General features: G+C 39.3%; 1 protein-coding gene across 1 annotated transcript in view; it reads left to right on the plus strand.

The window, feature by feature from the left end:
* Positions 1 to 21,296, plus strand: part of LOC128361774 (uncharacterized) — a 76,379-nt gene extending 55,083 nt beyond the window's left edge. Inside the window, exons 4-5 of the mRNA XM_053322329.1 lie at positions 12,226 to 12,431; positions 20,302 to 21,296. Of these exons, the coding sequence (XP_053178304.1) occupies positions 12,226 to 12,431; positions 20,302 to 20,524 (429 nt within the window). The 3' untranslated portion in view covers positions 20,525 to 21,296. The remainder of the gene's footprint in view (positions 1 to 12,225; positions 12,432 to 20,301) is intronic.
* The last annotated feature ends 3,619 nt before the right edge of the window (positions 21,297 to 24,915 follow it).

A 24,915-nucleotide genomic window follows, 5' to 3' on the forward strand; every position in this document is an offset into this window, starting at 1 on the left:
CACTAGCAGTCTTCAGATTGACTGCTTGCTGGTGTCCACATTGCTTTTGATAGGGTCCTCACAGCAGGTGGTGATACAGCCATTAATGTTGCTCGCCTCTTCTTTTAGACTCCCTGGTTCCTCTGCCTAGAAGTACATCTCTCTCACTAAAAGGAGACAGGGCTTTTCATCCAAGCTACTGTGTTGTTTCCATCAGAAGTACAGCACTTGTTATTTAATCTGTCGTCAGTATCATGATGACACAAATAATGAGACATGGGCTCGAGACACAATGACTGAGGCAAACTGAACAGGTTCAAAAAAGCCCAGACTCATAAGGTGTATGAAGTATTAGGGATGAGAAAATGAAGCAATTTTTCCTCAATTACTTAACCTTAGTGTAATGTAGCTGCAGGCTTCACTCTCAGTAGGAGCAGCACATTTTCTGTGAGTTCTGAGCACGCACTTTGATCCGGTCTGCTGCATACTTTACACTGCCTGGAGCCCATTTTCTAGATGTCTCAACTTATGCTGATCTACATAAATGGATAAACTCAAACTGATCAGGTGGTTAAATTGTTGATGTCAACTTCTCATTTCTATGTATATCAAATAAATTAAAAAGTCAAGGATTAAAGTCTTCATAAGCCTTTAAAAAAAAAAAAAAAAAACTTTGTACAGTTGTGCGGCACATTGACGCTCCAGGCTATGCTGACTTACCTGTCGGAAAGGGAGCAATGAATAATTTGATCACATTTTTCATTTCACTCGAGTGCTGAACAAACAGGAATCTGTGATTAACAGTTTTAATTAGGATTCTAACTTGACAAATTCTTACAGCCTCGCAACGTGCCTAAGATGAATAAATCACTGGCCTGGGATCATCAAGCTGCCTCCGAAAGTGAATGTGCTCGAGATTACTTTGTGGTTCTACAAACTGTGAGTCAGCCAAGGTTGAGTGAGTTTAACTAATCCCTTTTCTTTTACGCCCCCCTCCTTTCCCATCACATGTCAGGTGTATCCCCCTCCTCACAGGAAGTTTATGTCCACTCAGTGAGCTGACTACCCCACTCAGGTATTGGACCCTCGTACTCTTTGGTGTTTCTTCTTTGACTCTTGAAAGCTTGATGTCAAAACTGAGAGGAGCCAGTGTTGCTTACACATCTGCACACCTGTGATGTGAGGACACTGTTTGACTTAGAAGTCAAGTTTTTGCATGTATGGTTCATTTACAGGTGCAGTTAGTTAGGAAAAATAAGCCTTTTTTCATAACTCATGTGATTATTCTGTCAAAGAAGAAGAGAAACAAGGCTCTCAATGTTGGCAGCTGTTCTTTCAAAGTAAACCTGAAATGGTATTGTTTGTTTTTGATTGTCGAATTCCCATGAGTTGCTACCTTGGAAACTGCTACTCTTCCTGAGGTCATTATTAAAATCCATTTTTAATCAAATCAGTTCATATGCTTATTTGACCAAACTTGTCATTACCAAATAAAACATTTTATGTATTATTCTTCAGTGATAGGGCCAAACTTTGAATACCGACTACTACTAGTATATTGATTGGTGCAATATCTGTGTGGGCGGGCACTAAATATAGTTGTTTTTTTCACATAAATTCCAGCCTTCAACAAATTTCCCTACTGGAACAATAAAGTATATCGTATCGTACCGCACCGTATCATATCGTACTGTATCGTATCGTACCGTACCGTTTTGTACTGTACCGTTTTGTATCGTATCGTAATATCCACACAGGAAGTAGTCCATCTTTTTGGCCAGTGTTAGCAGTTGCTAACTAGCTTCCACTTTCCAAGAGGAAAACAAACTTTACAGCACAAAAATAACAATAGTCAACCTTATCAACCTTATGTGAGCTTGGTGGTAACTAGTCTTCTCCATTAGTGCACGAGTGTTTCCTGCTGCCCACCTAGTAACTGAAGTAGCTAAGGAGCTTAACACTGTTTCTATATGTCCAAAAGGTTGTATGTGTCAGAGGTATAGCCTTACTGACTCTACAGAAATAGCCTTGATGAGGAGACATAATTGATTTTTCTCTCTTTTGTAAAACTAAATTGTTAATATTCTATTTAAATCATCCACTTTAGTAGATGAGCAAACATTATTAAATTGGCTTTGAGAGAAGATAAAAAAGAATGGCCACAAGAAATAATACCTTATTAACCTTTATTAAGACAGGCTACAATAGAAAAATACCTTTTGTCACATTCTTTGACAAACTGTCTACACAAGTACAAGAATAAATAGTGGAAATGATCACGTTTCCTCCCTCTTGGATGTAGTTTCTGACATCTCAGGCCTGGTTGTGCTGCTCCCTGTTTGACCCTGTATTAAAACTTAAATGCTTTTCATTTCTCAGTTTCATTTGGCATTACTAAGTGCCTTGTTTAACTACTTTCTTTTTATTGTGTACTCTTTGATATACATGCATACTACGTTGAACATTTTTTCTATAAAGTAGAACAAGTTTAACATCAACTGAGTGACAGCAGGGGGCGGGGAGTGTGGGCTGTGGGCGGAGAGTGGTGTTTTGTTTTGTAAAATGTAAAAATCAATAAAAAGTGGAAAGAAAGAAAAACACCTTTTGTCCTCCACCAAAGCACCTTCTCATCCTGTTAACAGCATAAATATTTAAACAGAAGCAGAAGGTCATCTAAATCATCTGCATTAAAGCTGCTATTCTGTATAAAAAGTAAATTTATGGCTGAAAAAAGTTCTGCACTGTAATTTTTGCAGTAGCAGTTTGGTTAGATTTGTAGATGGAGATACACACCATCCCTCAACCGCTGCGGCCCGCCCTAATGCCAAATTTAAACATCAGTAATGCGCACTGGTGTCTGAAATTCCACTGTGAAATGTAAAATTTAAATCTTGATGATATGCATCGTAACTATTGTAATCAGACATCCCAAGCTTCGCCTCCATTATTAATTGTCCAAAACGTAATGATTTATTGTAGTCCTGCAGAATGATTATTAATTTTCTGGTTGATTATACCTGTGGGCGGCAACAACACTCTTGTGCATATAAGCATCTGCTAAATGAAAAAGTATTCTTCACATGAAAAGATGTCCTTGGAGAAACAACAGCCCATTTTTACTTTAATCAAACATATGTAAAAGTGCTGTTAATTAAGGGTACTGTGGCAGGCGTTCAGAGGGGAAATATGTAATGAACATTATCTGATGATTTCCTTTTGTTCAGACTTGTAAAGGAAAAAATAAACTTTATCGTGCATGCATTGACGTCCTAGCAACCGCTGTGATGTTGAACAGTTTGCACGCCGTAACTTGGCTGTGTTGCACCCCCCCCCCCTCCCGAACTGCACCTGCACTGCAAAACATGCAGCCCCAGTATATCACGCCGCTGTGACACTGGTGGTTTACATTCCAAAGGAACAGCAGAGAGTGACAGGAGTGTGTACAATACAAGCTGCTCTCAGCCAGGCAAGTCTGGGTACGCCTGAGCTGCAAACAGCAGGCCAAGTTCAAACTTCCCTTCAAGAGCTGCTGGGATCTCCACGCTTAGAGGAATGCACAGGTGCAGACACTCGGCAGCAGACAATCCCTGCTAACACTTGATCAATTTGACACTTTGCAGGGCCGGGGCCAATGGCAAGTTCCTGTGGGATTGTGACTGGGCTTCATGCAACAAAAGAAAGAAGTCCATTTTGTTGTTTCTCCCCCACCCCCAACCCCAAATCCCCACCCCCTGTCTTGCAGTATCCTGGCCTAGTAAATCCATCTCTACTCTGTGTGTTCCTACTGCTCGTTCACAGGATCACAGCTGACGGTTGTGTAATAATACTTTTACTCTGATAAGCTTGGCATGGGTATCCAGTGGCATATTAATCTATCCATGTCCAATTAATCAATGCTGGATCACACGCTGGTGCTCTTAACTGCAAGCCTCCACTTACATTAACTGATATCGCCTGACATGTTTTTATCAAGGACCACCTTCTCTATACAGCAGAACACATTGCATTACTTGAATGCATTTTTATTGTCAGAAGTGCCTCTTTTTTTTCTTTTTTAATCGTGTTTTTTTACTAAGCAGTTTCACAGTTAAAAACACTTACAATCACTCAGGAGAGAATCTATGGAGAGCTCTATTTGCAGCTTCATTGATCACAAGACATATCGCTGTCCTTCAAACAGAATTTCCCTGGACTTAAATTAAACTGAATATCCAATTAAAAAGCTTCACTCATGAAATTAGAAAGGAAGGACATGATGCAGTATTTTAATAATACTAATTAGACATGTTAACATCTTATCCTAAATGAATATGTATTTGTTTGAAATAGTACATTTAACCTTTTAATGTGATGCACCAGTGCTGAAAAGTGAAAGGCAGCACTCCCCCTGTTCCCCCTGCACCCCCAGTCCTCTCTGGCCACTAAAAAGGAGAGGCAGATTAATTAACAGACCTTTGCAGCCAATGAAGACAGGTGGCAATAATCCTGACAAGAGACAGATCTGAAGGCTCTCATACAAAACCAATTTCAACTGCACTCCATTTTTCAAAAGCTCATCAGGGTGAAGAACGAGAGAGTTGAACCCGTGTGGCTGCAGAATTTGTTTCTCTCTGATTGCCTTGTCAGGATATCTTATCCGATGGCAGATGACCAAAACCCCACCCTTCGCAGACAAACTCTCCCTCTCGCTCTCTGACACACAAACTGTTTCACACAATGCATTCTCTGTCTTCCTCACTCACATGCACACGTGCATGTCGTCTCACACTCTTACACTTCTACGCACACACAGATGGACAAAGGCACAAATGTGAGCTAAACCCTCTCGCACCGCACGCGCACAGTTTACAATGATAACACTGGCAAATTTACGACTGTCTTTTTTTTAAACAATAGGGTCAAACAGCAGTAGGTTAAACAAAGGCAGGCTTAGCATTTCTAGCTGGAAACCTGTCAGCTTTCATTACTGAAATAAAAACTCTTGCTAATTTTATCCATTTTAGCTAGCTAATTAAGCTAACATTAGCTACATTAGTTGGTTGAAAATGCTGACTTGTTTTTTAAAAAGTACCCTGTAAAAAGCCTATTCAATATTTAATAGAGGGACTGAAGCTACATATCCCAGCCAAGAAAAGTTATTCATGCTACTGTAGGTAATGATACATGTTGAAAATAATTGAAAAAGAAGTTCCATGAGCTATTACCCCTAGTATTATAAATATGATGTAAAATCAGACTGTTATGTAGTTCTTAGCTTACATTTCTGGATTAGCAACATACGGCTAGCTTTATGTGTCAATCGTACTTTCAATCAATACATTTAAATTTTAACACATTTTGAGGTTTGGCAAACTTCAATGACTTTATCTTGGGTAACAGGGTTGGCTGTGGTTGTTGCAGTGAGGTTATTAAACAAGATGTAACGCCACAGAGTAGTGGAGTTAGCTAATGATATGCTAACATTTGGCCTTCGTGGTAACACAGGTTTGGGTTACTACCTGTAGGTAGTCCGCTATTGTTAGCTGGACATGCTAATTTTTGCAACTTACTTTAGAGCAGATTAAGTAATTCTCTACACTTTTGCTCTTGTATTAGCAAACGGTCAATTCTAATGTGAGAACCACATACTGTAGAGGCACAATTTCCTTGTCTTCTTTTTTTATATGTGATATTAACACTTCTAGTTTTGTCGGTTAATAGTTCCTCCTCAGTCCATAGTTCCTCAAACATTTCAGTTGACTAAATTATATTGTTTCTGCAGCTGGCAATGATTCGGACCATTTATCTTGGTTATTGTTGTAGGTACAATGAGGTTATTTATCTGAACAGAAAGGCAGTCGTCTATTCAGTAGCAAATTATAGTAATGTTACTATCCATTGGCAATTAGTACATGATAATGTGCTACACTTGAATTAATGTGATTGAACACATCTGCGTTAGGGATATGACATTCTTTCCCTTCTTTTTCTCCACTCCAGCTAACTCTCCTCAAGAGAGTCTCAGTGGTCGATGACAGGATCCACCCTGACTGTCCAAACACCGCTCCCTCAGGGACATTAATTTCAAACCAGTCCCATGAGCGAGTCAAAAGGGAAAGCTCACTGAGCATGAAGAGTAGGGAGTGGAAACCACACTCTATTTTTTTAAAAAGTCTCTTTTTTTCTCAGGGAAAGTATAATGGCAAATTAATTTCCCAGAGATTAATGTACAAGGTAAATATTTTAGTGCAAGTACTTATCTTCTAAAAAGTCGGAGGACGGATACCTCCTCTCTCCCTTCCCCCTGCACTTCTTTCTCAGTGTGTTGAAACAGCTTAGATGCATAAGGAGTCTAATGAGAGGAGAGATTCCAAGCTGCCTGATGGCTCTCATCAATCACCTTTCTCCTTTGGAGGTGTGATGCCGGCCGGAGGAAGGGGCCACAGAGGGGCGGGTGGGAGGGAAGGCATCAGGCTTTTAATCTCAATAAGTTAATAGACTTTCTTGCCTGGTCCTGCTAAGTAGAACTTCATTCCTGTTGTTAGCAAACAAGCAGCATGTACTCGGGAGACTCAAGAGCTGGTTGGCATTTCCACATTACACAGTTAATTTGTGTTGCACCTGAAATTAGGGATCTAACTAAAGTTTGTCAATACACCGATAACTGCTAGTAAAAGGTCACTAAGTACTGAGGCAGCTCAAGAAACCAAGGTCAGATCTCTATTGAAGCAGGTATAATTAGGAGTTATGGTCTTTTTTTTTAAATGTAGTTGGTAAATATGCCATGAGTACTAATATTTATCATATATTAGTGCAAAATGTGTGTGATTCCTCAGCCCAGGCCTTTGTTTCCTCAGTTTTTCACTGAGTAGTTTATATTATATATTATACAGAAGGGGTGGTTTAAGCAATGTGTTTGTCTGTAGGGCCAATGTCAAAAATGTCAAACCACTTTGATATTTAGCCAAATTCATGCTATGTTTACATGTTGTAGCATCTTTGTTTTTCAGCTTACTCTTTCATCATCTTCAAATTAAAAAATGTTTTTTTTAAAAGCTAACTCTTCCATGTCTTGTCTCATCACCCCAAAAACCACATTTTAGTAAACAACCCATTGTGTATGCATCATCTTACCCCCATCCACCTTTGATTGGTTTACTGAAATATGAACTCCTTGTTGGGGTTTGGTTTTTTTACTCAGACATTAGTGACTCCATTCATAAACAAACATACTGTAATGTAAATTGTCATATTGCTTATTGCAAGATGGATTTAGCACCATTGCCAAATCATTTTTTGTAAGTCCGTGAGCATATCATTTATGTCACCAAATCATTTGTAGATTTTTTTTATCTTCAAATAAGTCAGCTGGACAAATCATTTTACACAGTTAGCAGTTATTACAGCAGCTGTAGTTTCACCTAGCAAAGTGAGACCACCTAAAATTAAGAGCTTGCTTCTATGGGTCTGAAATTTTAAAATCTTTATCTGCTACTGCTACATACATACCGTGCTAGAATACAAAGCTTGACAAGACATGGCAAAAGTTAAAAAAAAAAAAGATGAAATGAAAAGCTGTACAGTTGTTATCTGATTGAGATTGAGCAAATTGTTTCATCTTGAGCATCTGAGAACATTACAATCAAACCTTTATGTTAATATCGTTGGTGTTTGATGTAATATCAGAGGAAATGTTAAAGTAAGCCAAACATGTCTGACCATGCCTTTCATGAGGATAATATTGCATTTTCCCCTTGTCCCCTTTGTTGTACTAATGTGAAAGCTCTAGTTAATTAATTATCACCTTGCTGGACAATGTGTATATCACTGTTTCTCAACCATTGATTCATGGACACTTAGTGGTCCCTGATGTAATTGCAAGGGGTCTGTGAAATAATTTTTAAGGAGATCCTATAGCCTTCATAGAACTTCCTCAAATCTTGATCAGGGCCTTTATTTATCTGAGCTGCAGAAGATAGGCTTTTATTTGAAGCAGGCTTGCATTCGAGGCAGGCCTTTATTTAAGTACAATTGGTCATATTTTAGTAAGGAGTCTTGTTTTGTTTCGCTCCTATTTACCTTGTTAAAGGTTTACAGCATTACATTGTTATTACAAACTCAACACTTCCTGTATGCATTTGAAATTGAAAGCCCTCTAGCATTACAGTGGGCAGAAAACCTTTCTTAAGGCTTTCATTGTAAAACATTTGCAGATACATGTTATGGAAAACTTGCAAGGTTCAGCATACAGCACTTGAATTGTAGCTACTAACAAACAAACAAACACAAATAAGAAGAACAGTTCTTCAGTGTAGCATTACCATTATGATAAAATAGCTAAAACTAAAGAAATGTCCTTCTGTATTGGACAACGGTTAAACAGACTCTGGTCCACAGGTAAGCCAAGACAAAGAGCGAAAAGAGGCACTATAAAGAGGATTGCTTCATGTTCATGTTGATTGAGCATACATATGCTGGTTTATGCAGCTGTATTACAATGAAGCAATGTAGGTTTGCCCTACTGGGGGGTCCAGTACCTAAAAAAGGTTGAGAACCGCCGGTGTATGTGGTAGCGGCCATACTTCTGGAGGGAGAAGGGGTAAGGTGGAAAATATGCAGAAAATGTATTTGGGTTGACTGTCCAGCTATTAATAATGATTGTGCTTGGATAAATAGTGCCCTACTTTCAGAATCTGTGGATCTAAATATTCCCAATAGGCTGCCTCCCTCCTGTATTGATTGATTGGTATAGTGTTTAAAGGTCACAGTCATAAAACATCAGGATGTAATTAACACACTGTGATTTTTAACCAGCGGTTAATGCATGGCATGTTGACTTTTTAAGCTACAGCTTTCTTCTCAGTGTAGTGTTTGGATTAACACATGTTATTTGAATTAGACACAGAGAAAATGTAATTTCTAAACAGACAGTGTTCCTAACCAAAAAAAGGGCAGGTATGTCTGCCAGGTCTGTGATACATATCCTCATATATGGTGTGTTTAATCATAGTCTCCTTCAAGGAATAAATGGACCATTGTGTCTCATTATCTGAACCGCTAGGCTTTTTCTATCTCTCCAAAATGTTATAAAACATGCTTACATTCCAGACAGAGTCATGTGGAGACAGGACAGATGTGATGGTCTGTCTCCTTATGGTTACTCAGCGTCTTCACAGATAATTAATTTGGCAGAGGGAATACAATAAACATATTGAGTTGCTTTTAACCTGATTCAAACTGGCTTGGCCTTGATATGACTAAAAGCTGAGGTCCCACTTGATGGATGTGATGTAAACAGCTTCAATTAAATGTGCCTTTTCAAGATTGCCACCAAAATGTGTTCAATTGCTTTCAGTCACCCGAACCTAAAGGACCGGTCACCACATTTAGTTCCGATGTAATTGGTTGTGTTATCAGGTCCCATTCCGAAATAACAAAAGAAAGCCTTCACTTTATGGCAACACATTCACTCTGTTGTTACCTTGGGAGTTGAGTCTATTCATATTTCCTCAAAGATTGAAAACACGTGTTTTGGTTTGTGAAGACATTTATCTGAATGCTTGGACTTTCTTTGGCAAAAAATGATGGAATAAGCCTCCTCTCTCTCTCTCTCTCTCTCTCTCTCTCTCTCTCTCTCTCTCTCTCTCTCTCTCTCTCTCTCTCTCTCTCTCTCTCTCTCTCTCTTTCTCTAATAGCTTTCGCAAAAGCAGAAACACAAGCTGGTTTTCATCATGAAACCAAATACAAAAAGAGATTTATAAATTAAATGAATTAAATTAGTAATTTGATCAAATCGAACTTCAAATTGTATAATTTCTAAATGATTATTTATTAGCTAAATTTACATAAGTTGAAACATAAATAATGACTTAAAATGAATAAACTTGATATGATCTTTAGCTCTATGTTAAACATCAGGCAAAATGTTTTTGTGTAATAGACTGCATTCATTTAAAAAGAACCTTGTTGCAGACTTGCTTTGCTTGGCACAGCTGACTACAATGGCTCTTTTTTAAATTGATCCACTATGACAGGATGGAATGTGTCTTCGCAGAAAGGAGTCAAGACAAACGTTAACACGAGATTTATGAATTACTTGGCTGTTTATCCAACAATTCTTTACTGTGGATTCATAAAGAGAGTTGGTAATCTAAAAACCAAAAAGAATGTGTTTGGTTTCCATTTGGCTGCACCACTGTTACCTACCTTGAGAAGGAAAAATCACCACTAAAGAGTGGAAAACACAACCCAGTAATTTAATCAGAGCAACTAAAATCAAAGGAGGCAAAAGTTCACGATCTGAATGCAATGAAATGTATCAGTTCCTTAGAACCTACTGACATAGCTCACTTGTGGAGGAGCAAGCCTAGACAGAAAGGGCTGAGTAATGAAGATGGATGCATTCTGTTATCAGGCAGCCACTTACTGGGGCCTGATGTAACCTTAAACATTGAGGATAGCTCAGTTGCACAAAGAATCTAATTAATGAATAGCAGCCATGAAAGAGGACAAGGCAAGTGTGCATTTGCAGATGAATTCCAGACACTAATCAAACACTGTTCAAGTGGTTTGGTTTGTCTCCAGAGTAAGGCAATATTTGGCCAGGATTTAAAGCAGTGTTTGCATGCTGGCTTGATGACTGCATGCATGCTCCAGTGTTTTTATATATGTGACTGTCTATGTATTTATATGTTCCTAGTGGGTTTTTTTATGTGTTTTTAATTGTTTAAGTGTGCCAGACCACAGGTAGAAAAAAAGACTACATGCACAGAACAGTTTACTCTTCATTATGTGGTGACATAACAGTTACCAGGATTTGTATTTGGATAAAGAAACGTGTAGTTTTATACTCTTTGGCTCTGTAATCCAGTGGCTATCGACTGTTTGAAGCTGAGAATACACTACACATTTTAAAACCCAATTGCAACCACAATTTGGCCAGTGCACTAGTTGCTATCAAACATCAGCATGTCACCATAGACAGTTTAAGCAGACATTATCTTATAATGTGAGGTTTTAAGGTGAAAACTCTCATCTCAGATATGTAGGAAGTGTTTATTACAACTAGAATCTGGACAAATCATCATCCATTTGGTCTATTATACTAGTTTAAAACAAATCTAAGCACACCGCGCTATGTCTGCAATCTGCCAGACATTAATGAAACCGACTCTTTTCACAGTTGGTTTAGATTTCAACAACACTACCCTTGTTCCAGACCTCTGAATCATCGCCCACATCTCAGATTTATTCATTGATTCAAAGAGATCTGGTGTTGTGCCAATCAACAGCTATTTCAGCCGTTTAGAGCAACAGTTGACTAATCAGAACTCTGTAGGCAGGATTATGAATGATTAAGTCATTTTCATAAATAGCTAGCTACTTATACCTATATACATGAAACGTAGCATCAGAAAAATGGCAACAAGCATTGCTCAGGTTGTTGAAACCAACACACAGAAATAACAAAAATCTGCATATTTCTTTGTCATTGAAAACTGGTTCTAGCAGTTGCCACTGAAACTTCCACGTCAATAATATACCACTTGCAACTGATTGTTTGGGCCAAAACTAAACAAAATAACTCCCTTACCTAACCAGAAACATGAAAAGTATGTCAGGGTTAATGAATGAGGTGAACAGAAAAGGTTCATCAGTTTAATTATCAGGCTAAGTCTACAGCCATGCTAGCAGCTATGTGAGGCTGTACTTTGGCATAGTGGAGCTAAACACCTATATTAGCATGCTAACATAAACAGTCTTAACATGCAGATGTTTGGCAAGTATTTTTTTACCATGGTCAACATATCTTACCATGTTAGCATGCTAACATTTGATAATCAGCACCACAAACAAAGTAAATATTGAGCTGATGTTTCTGGAAAAAAAGTTAGGGGATCGCTAAAGTCATTACAATTTGTTCTAAAAGGGGTATGAATGTCTTTAGAAAAGTGCATGACAATCTAATAATTGTTGGGAAATATCACTTAAATTCAGAAATGTGAACCTCATGGTGGCATAGATGAAATCGTAGAGATAAATCTCACCAAAATCAATAGTCTTCATCATATGGGGACAATGAATGTATGTACAAAACTTCATGGCAATCCATCACATAGTTTGTATTCATGGACCAAAGTGGTTGACCAATCAACCGACAGTCATTCGCAAAGCCATGCTGCTAATGATGGATGTTATTAGACTAGACTAGTGTGACTGTGTGAAGTCATGAGGACTAAGACTTGCTTGCTTGTTTGTCTCATCCAGTACCAGCTCCAGAGGAGGTCTCCATGGCTGTCGGTGAGCTTCCAGTGGCAGACGTGGCTTGTTTTGCTCATTGCATTTACTTTGCTGGGACTGGTGCCTTACGTTGTTCACTGCATGATGACTGCATTCACCAACCCTCCTCCTCCCAGCACCTTTAAAGTGGCAGCAGCCTCTTTTGGTCTGCTAACAGAGATCCTCCTGATCAAGTGAGTATATCATTTTTCAATCTGTATTTATTAACTTGTGTATTTGTACTTTTTTACAAGCGTGCCCCTTTGGTCTGATCTTCCACAGTGAACACAGTCAGAATATTAATGACTAGTATAATGATGTGTCTTCCCATTCTGGTCAGATGTGTTTTCATCTACCAAATGCAAACAATATTTTCAAGTAACATTTCATTTTTATGTGAGTTTGAAAACAAGACGCAGTGAGCACCCGTGTCATCCAAATAATCATCTCTGAAAACATGTTGTTGTCCTACCCCCAACAACCCCCCCCCCCCCACTTGTTTTCACTTAGTCTTCTTTCCCATTTTGATATTGCTAATTGGAACGATGCCTGCGGTACTGTAAACCATTAGTAAATGAACAGTCTGTTTTTATTAGCATCTAACTTGTAAATAATGCATCAGATTCCTGGCATAAACAATATCTCTGTGATTAGAAAGCAACATATGGCTGATACTGTAATCAGATTACAAATTCAGGTTATGTAACCTGTTAATGCAGTAACTCACGCTACAGATTTCTAAAAAAAGCCAACTTCCTGGATTAATTAAAAAATAATATTAAAATGATCTGTAATTTGTATTGACTGTATGTACCTAATGGTAAAAACAAAACCATATTTTTAATGTTATTTTACTAACTGACTTTAATCAACTGAATGCTGGGATTTAGACAAGCTCCCCTGCTTCTTGGAATTAATTGTAAAATATGATGCTAGTAGTAGAAGTGATGTAACCCTCCAATCACCCTAAACTGCTTTTCGTGCCAGTAGCAAAATTAAAACTTTGTGTTCTACATCTGTGCTTCCCCCAGTATTTGTCTTAACTAAAATAAGAGAGGCTGTTTGTAATTAACTCAACAAGGCTCGTAACTTTTTTTCCCCCATTAACCGCCTTTGCAAGGAATGTGGCTAGTGAACTGGTAATTAATAAATATGGTTGCACTGGTAATGTGCTTCTGCATCATTATGTTGTTTAAGCCCATATCCGCGCTTGTAATGAGCTGTAATTTCATGACAGGAAATTGGTTTGTTTACAACACACTCAGCAGCTTCAGACGAGCTACATACTTGGCATATGTTAGCTGTAGGTATTTGCTTATTGTTTGAGTTGAAAGAGGTTCAAGTATGCTGTCATGCTGACAGCTATACTGTTAAAATATTAGCACTTTAATGTGCATGGATCACTCAAAATAACCTATAATTACATATTTATTGAAGCGTCAAAGTCTGTACACAGCTGTATTATATGGAACAGACACGATAATTATATCCATACTATTCAGCTTTATGCGTACCATAGAACTTATGATACTGGAGGTAGTAACCCAACTGCATCACACAGGTTAGCTGTCAGATAGTACTAACATTACTACTGGTACAATAGGTGGGTGCCCTTCAAAGCATTGGTGGGCCTCACAGACCCATGCCCCATGGTGCTTGTGCTGCCTGGGATGTGCCAGCCTCCTGCTGCCCCCTGTCAGGGTCCATCTCAGTCACTTTTTACCCTCAGGGAGGAAGTCCTTGTAAGGAGCAACCCCCATGTCTCTCACAGAACAACACACCCTGGTAATCTTTGAAACTAGGCTTTAAAACAAAAATAAACAAGTAAACAGTTCTAAATGACCTTTTATTGTACTGGCTCTCAGTGTAATGGTAACATGTAGTCATGCCGGTCTAATGGTGGGGGGGTTAAAGCATTTTGCTGCCCTCCCAGTGAGTGAGTCTGTTTCTCTGTTATCTGTTGTCAGTTGCCATGGCTACATCGACTCAGATGTAAGTTCAGTTTGCTATATTGCAATTAATGTCTTTTTTTTTAATTGGTCATTATAGGAGTTCATGTGAAGGATTAAATTGGACATATTAGTCTTGTTGATAAAGTATCCTTTAATCAAAAGGAGTTTTGTCCTGTTCAGTGACAGAAATTCATGTATTTCATGTACTGTACATATGTGAAGTATTTGCATTTGCTTGCAGATTTTCAATTCATGTTAGTTTATGCTTCTACCCTACTACATTTGAAAGGGAAAATGTTTTCTAAAATGTTTTTTTAAATAATACTACTAATTACATTTATTTAATAGCTAATGTTATGAATTACTTTGACTTATCATAAATTACAATAGATTAATTTGTAGGATGTGATACATTATTTGTAATGCAAACCTGAACTCCCTGGGAAACCAGTGACTTCCAGAAAAGTCTGGATGGCATCTGCAGAAGATTGAAGAAGAATTATAGCTCACCTCCCAGAAACACTGGTGTGGGCAACGGGACCAGCAACACCTAGTGCAGAACTCACAAGAAGGCACCAAGCAAGCTACAGAAACGATAAATGAGCAATGCCCCCAGAGTCTCCTGAGAAGGGGGAAGGATGAGAGACTCGCCAGGATGGACACAAGAGTAATGGCCAGGACAAGGACATGGACACAGAGTAGGTTAAAATAAGCAACGTTGACTGTGTAGGTATGTGAAATCAAGTGCCATTGCGGAAAGATCTGCAAGACCGCTCAAGGTACATCAGACCAGGTACACGTGTGGACAAGGAGTGATTCATGGGCACTGCATGGAGAAGGAGGCACACCACAGTTCTAGAGATTTCTGTGCCTGCATCTACCCAAGAACCCATGCGGATCACCTTTACTGCCCCACATAAAGCCCACCCAAGCCAGTAAAGGAAAGAATCTAGTGACTCAAGATGAGGTTGGTTCACCAAATCACTGCTTGGGGAAACAAGTCTGGGACTCTTACACGCTCAAAGGAAGTGGAAGAGTTTGTAAAGGAAACCTTTAGCAATCCATCAAGAGACATCGCCCTAGGAGGAAACAACCTTTGCACTACTGATAAACCAACAATACCCCTCAGCACAGACTCTCCATCCTGTGAGAGGACCAGGAGATCCCAGCAGTAGCAAAACGCCCCAATCTCCTCTGAAGGCTTTTGTGGAGGATTTAGTCTAAGGATTTAGTCTAAGGACACTGTTCAAGCAACCTAGGCAAAGAGCAGTAGGGTGTCTCACCTCCAAAGAACTGGGCTCCACAAAGATCAGTCTGTTTTGAACCATCTCTTTGCTCAGTGTGGAAAGAAAAATCTTCTTTTCTATACTTGCCAGAAGGATGGGCACATACTTGACCCAGAATCGATATGTTGACAAATCTATTCAGAAAAGGAGTACACAAGAGTTCTCAGCCAACTCAACCAGGAAGCCAAGTAGACAAAAGGCAGCCTCGTAGCTGTCTGGCTCGACTGCACTAATGCATATGGGTCCATTCCCCATAATTTGATTCAAGTTGCTATGGACCATTACCATATCCCAAAGCACATGCAGGTCCTGATTACCAGTTGCTTTTGAGATATTATTATGATTTTAATCTGCCAGGTTCACAACAAAGTGGCCTCTCATTGAGAAAGGTGTCATAACAGGGTGTATCATCTTTCCCATCTGTGTTTATTGACTCCCTGGATTCTCCTTGGAAATCTAGTCCAGATTTGAGAGGTCTAAGTATGGAGTTTTTGATCTATACTTGGTCTATGTGGTATGGTTGCAAAATTATCAGTAAGATCGCCTTTTTTATTTGTTTTCATTGGCAAAATCTGAGTGGGTTTAAGCTGCTTTAAGACTTTTGTTTCCCTTGTTCTCTCAGGCAACTGCCTGTCTTCAACTCTCTATTCCATCCCTGCATCCAAAGTCTCAAAAGTCAACTTGAAGACCAAGTGAGTGTTGAGCAAGTAAGAAAGGTTGACCTTGCGCTTTTCACAGCCCTGTGCTCTCAGGACTACATTTGTGCACACGGAGCACTTTCATAAAGATGGTTTTCAGCTCACGGATACTGTTTTTTGTGCTCGTATCACATGCACACGCCTGGTTTTATGTGCACAGGCTTGAAACTGATTAAATGCCACAACATTCAAGCCTAAATCATGGTGCCTGCTGACCCAGAAGTGCAAACCAACAAACAACAACACAATGAAATCCACCAGAATGCTCTCTTAAGACCAATCATCATTGGAAAACCTTGCATTGGAAGACATGGCCCAGGAACCATGATGAGGGTCGACCTGCGTAGAAAACTCCAGGTCCCAGAACAGTACCAGATGTCATCATCCAGTCTCCTAGAGGAAAGAAAATTATCATGGTGGATCTAACAGGTCCATGATAGGAGGGCTGTAAAGAAGCGGCAGAGAGAAAGAAGACTAAGTACCAACAACTGGTCCAAGATTTAATTCAAAAAGGCTTGAGAACATGGCTGTTTACAGAGGAGGTGGGATGTCAACCTGAAAAGAACCTATAGTCAAAAGTAGGAGTGAGGGATCATGAGTGAAAAACAGCTGCTCGAAGGTTGGTGGAAACGGTGGAAAGAGCCTACTGTTGGATCTGGCATAAGAGGGAGGACACCAGCTGGAAGCTTGGAGGAGAGGGGCAGTCACTTGGCCACCACTGCCGACCCACCAGCTGGAGAATGTTGTCAATGCAAAACTACAAAACTAACAAGAGAGCCTCTTAAACCATTGAAAATATTTTTCATGTTGAGATATTATCTTGTGCGCATAAGATACTTGCTATTTTCAAGCAGTTATGAACAGTTAAATGGTTTATACACACTATAATGTAGTTGTAAGAATTCTGAATTCTGTTGGGGCTCTTTCACATTGTGCTTTTGCTATTTTTACTTACCAGTTGCGACACATGTTTCTGCTTAGGTTACTTTATTTTTCATTAGAAAGACAAGAATTATTCTGACATTTCATTCTTTGACAATGGAAAGTATAAGACAAAATAGCAGCTCTGGGTTCAAGTGCTCTAAGACAAAATCTAATAAAAATAGAGCCTCGCTGAATTATTCTAGTTGACCAAATGACTTGTTTTTCTTCACAATCGGCCAAATCAGTGACGCTTTGGCTTCATTTTAACACTTTGAACCTGCAAAATAATCCTTTCTGCCCTCCTCGTCCTGCTGCAGGTCTGTTATTGGACACATTCACAAAGTCACATGACATTTGTCAGGCTTGAACTGCCTCTCAGAAGGCTGTCACACAATATGCACCCTCTCCTTCGTTTACTGTCATGGCAAGAGCAGCGGCAGTGAGACAGTGCCCTGACCATGCAGCTCTGCACTTTGAATTTTTATATGCCATTGCCTGGAGGTTAGAAACTCTCATTATGCCGTGTTAGATTTATTAAAATAGATTATGGAAATGTTAATTAAGTCATTAATTACATTATTTAAGCAGCATTGACAGATAAGGGTGTATGTGTGTGTTTGTGTGTGTGTGTGTGTGTGCGCGTGTGTGTGTGAGAGGGGGGTGGTGTCGAGCTCCCTGGGTGGTTTAAAAGGATGTGATTGGTGACAAGGGACACTGTGGAGATCGCGTCTAACCGCTAGCGCTGACATGATACAAAGTGGCCTACACTGCTCTCTCACCTCACGCTACTGTCTACAGCAGTTTGCAGAGCTGCCGGAGGACGAGTAGCTCATCGCCCTTTTGCAGATATAAGTGTACACAAGGATACAAATGTGCTTGTAGCAGCTATAGTAATACACACGTAAGTTCGAAGAATTTTGGGACACAGAGAGAGCGCAGTATACATATTTTACATTCTGCTTTACAATTCTCTTTGTGCAGGCATTTGGACGAGACATTTTTTTTTGTGACATTTGAGCAAAGGCCTCAAACCATATTTCCAAGCTGCTCCGAAAAAGAAAACACAACAGCACAATTGTAGGATGAATTACCCACGAGTTGATACTATGGATTCTCTTATCTGTTGACAGTTTAGTTACCATGAAGCAAAAGAAATGTGTTTCCCAGCTCTCTGAGAATTGAGCTTTTCTTTGTACCATCAAACCTATATTAAGGGAGGGAAAATTGCTCTGATCGCTCTTGATAAGAACAAATGATAGATGTTGTAAACAAGCAGAATGCTTCAATTCTGATCTGAGGTATTGATCTGCTTCAGCAGCCAATTACGATATGGACTGAGGTTATGCATCCAGTCAATTTGCTGGGTGAGTGACTTTCTCTTTGCCGTCCAGTGTATTACTTTGTGCCAAACAGTTCCTAAAATTGTTAAACTGTTGAGTTAAAATATATTACGGTGCTGATAAACCAGCTTTACACAGCCAGTTAAAATTGGGAAAAGTACAAGTGGAGAAGAATGGCCTTGATTCCTCTGGTGCCCCGTCAGGTTGCCAGGAAGTACTGAAAGGTGTATGTCTTGATATTAAGTAGCTGCTGATGATGGGAAATGATACAGTAGAAGGGCATCCAACCACATCTGAGACGAGCTATCATGATTAGCTCCCACATCAGTTACATGAACTTCAGGTCAACTAGCAACTCTTTGCAAGGATAGTTAGTATGCACCAACACGAAGCATTTAGCCCTCTCCACAGACTAAAACATGCTTTCTGTGTGAGAAAATAAGCTGAAACACTGCACCTTTTGTTAGGTCTGAATGCCTGTGACAGATTTTATGATTTGCATATTGATTTATATTTTGAGTGCAAAACTTTGTGATATTTTAGAAGAGAATCTATGCACATTTGCTCATTAGCACTTAAACATTGCCCACAGCATGACTCTGTAGAAATGATTAGAAATACTTGCAGCCTCTTGGCAGTATACTGTATACTTTAACAGCTTTGCCTCCTTAGAATTACATTCATATACAACTCATTTGAATAGCAAATGTGTTCTGTGAGAAATGTAATGTCCTATGGATTAGGCTTTTATCAACATGAGCAAACATTTACATTGAATGTATCTGTTGTTCAGATGTTCAGTGTCAACCTATTTAATAAGATTTCCTGTCAAATCTGCTTCCAGAAACTAAAGCATGATTAACATTTGATGGTTTATGTTTAGGCAATTCAAAGCTGTTAAAGCCGCTCTTTAACCAGTATTGGATGGATGAAATGACTGTGTAATGTGAAAGGAGTCGCTCACAGTGATGAAACCAAAGAGGATTATCACAAGACTTTACAGTTTCTCTCAGTGTCTTTTAGATCATTGCTGTGGTTGTACAACCCACAATTTTATTCTTTTGATCTCACTGCTCTCATTTGCGTCTTTTCCAGACGCAGCAGGCAGCAAAAAACTCTATAAACCTACTGTGAATTACCTGCCCAGCACCAAATGGCAGACACACAAAACTTAGTGATTAGCTGGTGGACATAATGCAGTCGATTTTTCTCTTAGGAGTTAATGGAGACCAAAAACAGAGCTAAAAGGTTAGTGATTATTGGCAAGTCTAAATAGGCAACTGTTCTCTAATGTGCTTGCCATATTAATTTATATGTAATGTGACAATATGTCAATTTTGCGTGGACTGCTCTTCATGCTGCCCCTTAATGGACAAACATATACCTGTAGCTTTAACAGCAGGAAAAGATGTGTTGTTGGTAAAATACTGAAAAAGTCAATGGTGGCTTGAAGCATGAGATAAGCATAATTAGGGTTAGGGTTAGATAGGTATCATTTACTTTTCAATATTTAACCACTGCAACAATTCATGAATATTTTGTGACAACTGAAATATTTCACCCTCCACTACATTAACATTTGGAGAGACAAGGTCTCACTGGACTGTATGTTCACATGTTGTCAAGAGGCCAAGCATCACCCTGGATTCCTCAGGAGGTTCTCACATACTCTCAGTTAATGGGAGGAGAGGGACTCAATAATGGGATTAGGATTATGTTATTATATTAACAAAGTTATTTGGGATGAGCCGAAGTGTGAATGTAACTAATTGGACTCTGTGTGACAGAAATATGTGGGATGAAGCAGTCACACCGTCCGTCCCTGTGTATCCTTAATGTTTGTATTTGGCTGGTGTTTTCTCAGGTGTCTGTCCAGTTACCTCAGCAACCGTTACCGGCAGGCTGAGCAGAGCTCCTTCACTGTCCAGGCCAGAGGTTTCCAAGAGGACAGAACGAGCCGGGGCCCCTGGGATCAGTCCGCGGCCGCTTCAACAGCGACGGGTCACGCTTCATCAGCAGCCTCACCCAGTCAAGTGGAGGAGAGGAAAGTGGATGTGGTGAAGAGTGGATGTCTCAGCTTTTTTTAAACCTCTAACAGAAGGAGTTTACAGAGTAGAGGGTGAGAGTAAATCCTTGGGGTATTACAATGTGTCTAACAGCCATTTAAGATATCACATCAGTTTATCAGTGTGGCGTTTATGAGATCTTACACTTTAAAACCTATTTTCAAGGTGTCAAACATTCTTGTTTTTCTCTATGTCAAACTCTTGCACTCTCACTTTATTCAGTGGATATATTCTCACATGTTGCAAATTGATGATAAGGAAGAGAACGCACGCAGCTTGCATGAGTGTGTTCAGGCACTGAGAGGAAAAAAAAAAGAGCCTGAAATCACTCTCTTTCCTTAATGATGCCCACACAGAGACAATGGGGCGCCGCACTGATTAGTGTCACCTGTCCTTGTGCATCTCATCAGCTCCATTATGGCTGCATCTCCCATGCCTCTTCTGCTAATTGAATAGCCTGTGAAGTGGTGACGAGGACGGGGGCGAGAGCGACGTCTGTGCCTCTGCTGCTTCAGAAATGAGAGTAAATCTTCCCACAGAGACACTAGTTCTTAAAACATAAAGCATTATCATACAGATAGAAGAGGAGCCAACAAGTAGCCCTCTTGTTATATTACAGTCATATTGTCTACACATTATGTTCATATGCAATAGTGTTAAATTTGCTTCTACAGTATGTTTTGGTGGGAGATGCAATGCATTACACATTTATTAAGTTTATCAGACAGAGCGTTCTTATTGGACGTAGCCATAAGACATTCACTGATTGACTGGCAACTAAAGTATGGTTTAAGGTGTAGCAGCCAATAACATAATAACAGCTGATTACAATCATTTTGTCTGTTTTAAATGTAATAATGTAATAACGTGATAACATTTCTGAACGTAATAACTTTCTGCCAATAATGTAATAAGTTATTACATTATTGGCTAGGTTAAAAAAAAATCCTTTAAAAAAAGAGGAGCCGATTACATAATAATATACTAATATCACTTTATTTAAGTCCCATTTACTGGATATGAAGTTTCACAGTTCCATGGGGGGGTAATAACCCCATAACATAATACGTTATTACATTATTGGCAAAAAGTTACATTTTTGGTTCCAAAAATGTTTTACGTTATCAGCAAATGATTATGTTATTGGCTTTATTACATTAAAAATGGGCAAAATGATTACATTATTGTTCGTTATTACGTTATTTGCTGCTACATAAGGTGTAGTTAAAGCTCGGAAACAGAGCATTTGGTTTAAGGACAAGGCTGGCATAATTCTATAGTTTACATTTTGTCAACAAATCCCATGATATGACTAAAACCAACAATTTGTTCATCTTTCAATAACTACTGACTTTCCTAATCTGTTGGTGGCTCTCGGCCTTAAGTCCAATATTTCCTACTCAAGACATAAATCTTTAAAAAGCGGTCATAAATGTATACTTTTTTTCTGTTGGGTTAAATCATTTCATAAAACAGCTGGACACCAAAGTGTTCAGTGAAAGTTACTTAAGTTGGAAGAAATGGGTTTTTTCTTGGGTACTATTTTCAGTCATAAATGAATACACATTTGGTGCTCTGTAACCTGCAGCAGCACGATGGTCAAAATAAAACCATGACAGTAATGAAGTAATATATACAGTGCAACAGTATGGCTCCAGCAATGTAGTATTGGACTTTCACTTCAAAAGAATGGTCAAGATTGATGGAGCAGTGACAGAGTAAATGCATTGTATGAATGGTTGTATGAAAATGAATTCTATCTAGTCTATAAGCCCAAACTGATAAAGTCAGTGACATCATCATGGGTTTTTTTTTTGTCTGACAGAGCTCCACCAGAACCATAGAAAACATTAGATGAGAGGTTTTCAAAGTGGGAGGCGGGTCTCCCCAGGGGGGGGCCCAAACACTTTCAGGGGAAGCTCAGTGAATGGAAGTGAAAAAAATATCACATTAGTTATTACACTAGTGATCAAAAGGAGATCACATAGAATAGCCTGAATGTGTGTGATTTGGTTAAAGAGATTGTTCAGAGATACAGCAGTTTTAGGGGAATTTTACTGTTTTGGTTTTGAGTTTTTTTACACTGTCCCAGAGTCAAAACTATTAAATGTCTTCAGACAGACCATTTGTGTATTTGATATAGTCTGAAGTTATGTCAAAAAGCAATATCAGGCTATCTTGGCTCAATTGTTGAATGTCTATGAGATTAAATAACAGTCATGATCCCATAGGCATCCAGGAATTGAGAGAAACTAAGCAAGTAAACAAAGAGGGTCAGTTGGGGTCGGGTGGGGCACCTTTTTCCAAGCCTTGTCTGAGGGGAGGCCCACAGTCTCAGACTTTGAAAACCCCTGCATTATACAGCTGTTTTTACATAATGCTGCTCTATAAATGTCCTGTAAATAAATGCTCCTCCATAAATGTACTCCATAGGAAAGTGTCTTGTATAAAGTAATTATGTTGAATAATAAAATAAAACCCGAGGCTGGCCTCTATCTGTTGGTCACTTTGAATGATTTTCAGATCTAGCTGCACTCATGTAATATCACATACATGTGATATTATTCATATCTGCAAAGAAAACCTTGAGATATGTAAAAAAGTATTCTTTTATTTTGATTGGATAAACACTGGCTGTGATACAGGGCTATAATGTTGGTGTCTGTCCTGCCAGCCAGGAGCTTTGCGGTTATCTGCATGTGCCTGAGGCACAGTTAATGTAAAAAGATCCTCCTCACTCTGCTCTGCTTTGCTCTGCTCTGCTAACAGTGAGCTCTGCAGGCTTATCCCACTCACTCCCTCACCGTTTCACCTCTCGGTCACAGCCAAGTGACTCTCAGCTGTGCTCCACCTCAGCTCAGGCCTTTCTATGAGCGGACAGAAAAGAAGAGGAAGAAGAAGAAGAAGTACAGCGGTATATCTCACACTCCTGTATCTGGTAAATGCCACAACAACAGGACTGCAGAGGCTTCCCAGTGTCCCCCTGCCTGTATGGTTCCAGGGCTTAATGTGTGCGTGTGGGGCCAGATGGACACTTTCATGAGTGTATGAGTGTGGATTATTCTGCCTGCTACATCTGGGGCTCCACATGGTACAGCAGACTGCAGTAAGAGAGGCAGGTGGGCACGTGGGGAGGGCACCCCTCCAGTGGGCTTTCTAACATCTATACCCACCGACAGGGCATCGCTGCAAATAGCAGACCGAAAGGTTACAAGACCATCCTGCAAGACAAATGCTTCTTTGAATCCTGGCAAGCAGCGTGTCCTCTGTCCTCAGCTTCCTGTCTGACAGCCACTTTTTCCAGGTCTGTTCACTGTAAGATGCGATCACAATGTTCTCTGCATTTCATTTATTTGGCAGATGTTTTTCTCCATAACATTCATCACACATGTTGGGAGCAATTTGGAGTGCAGCGTCTTGCTCAAGGACACTTCAAAACGTGGACCACCAATCCTATGATTAATGGTCCACCTACTCCACCACCTGAGCTACAACTGCCCCTATGATGAGCACACAACACTGCAATCAACACATTATGTCATTATATTCAGGGGCCCGTTTCACAACATGAGATCCTCTCACATTGATTTAGTCTCATTTAACTCATTGATAGAAACCATATATTTGCACCATCATCTAATAAACTAAATCTGATTTGATATGCAGACAATAGAAGGTAATCATGTATGGCTTAAGATTAAGGTAAATTAATTAATTAGATAATTTATCAATATAAGATTCAGTATTTAAAGCTGGATTAATTATTTTTGGCCACCAGGGGGCAGCACAACAAACAGAGAATATTGACCTTTTCTAACCTTTAAAGCTGTTATGGCAAATGTATTATCAAATAGCAACACAATCACAGATATCACTTAGAGTGTGTGTCTAGCCACCTAATGAATGGAAGTCCAATATTCACGCATCTTTTAGCTCTGTTTTGGTCTCCACCCAACTACCGAGAGAATAATTTGGCTCTTTTGCTGTATCACCAGCAAGTTGCGAACTTTGTCTGCTGTTTTGGTGTTAGGTAAGTGGGTTTATCAGAGCTTTTGTCCTCTGAAAATAGCTGCTTTCTGCATCTGGAAAGTTGATGAGAGCGATTAGAGTGAACTAAGACAGTAAAGGTAGGGACTGTAAAACCAAAACCATGAGCTAAAAGATGCTAAAATGCTCCGTAGAGCTGTGAGGAACTGACAAACCATGACGGTTCTCTATGAGTGACAACTTTAACATTGTACATAGTCATTTGATCTATTATTACTCTAAATATATTGATTTAATGCAGCTTTAAGTCATTTATAAGTCATTTATAAGCAAAAAAACCAAATATTAGCCGGTTGTACTTGCTTTTATGTAAGGGTTTACTGCTTCTTTCTGATTTCTGTCATTGTAAATTAAATATGTTTGAG

The sequence above is a fragment of the Scomber japonicus genome, chromosome 7, assembly GCF_027409825.1.
Source record: "Scomber japonicus isolate fScoJap1 chromosome 7, fScoJap1.pri, whole genome shotgun sequence".
In the NCBI taxonomy this organism is placed as follows: Eukaryota; Metazoa; Chordata; class Actinopteri; order Scombriformes; family Scombridae; genus Scomber; species Scomber japonicus.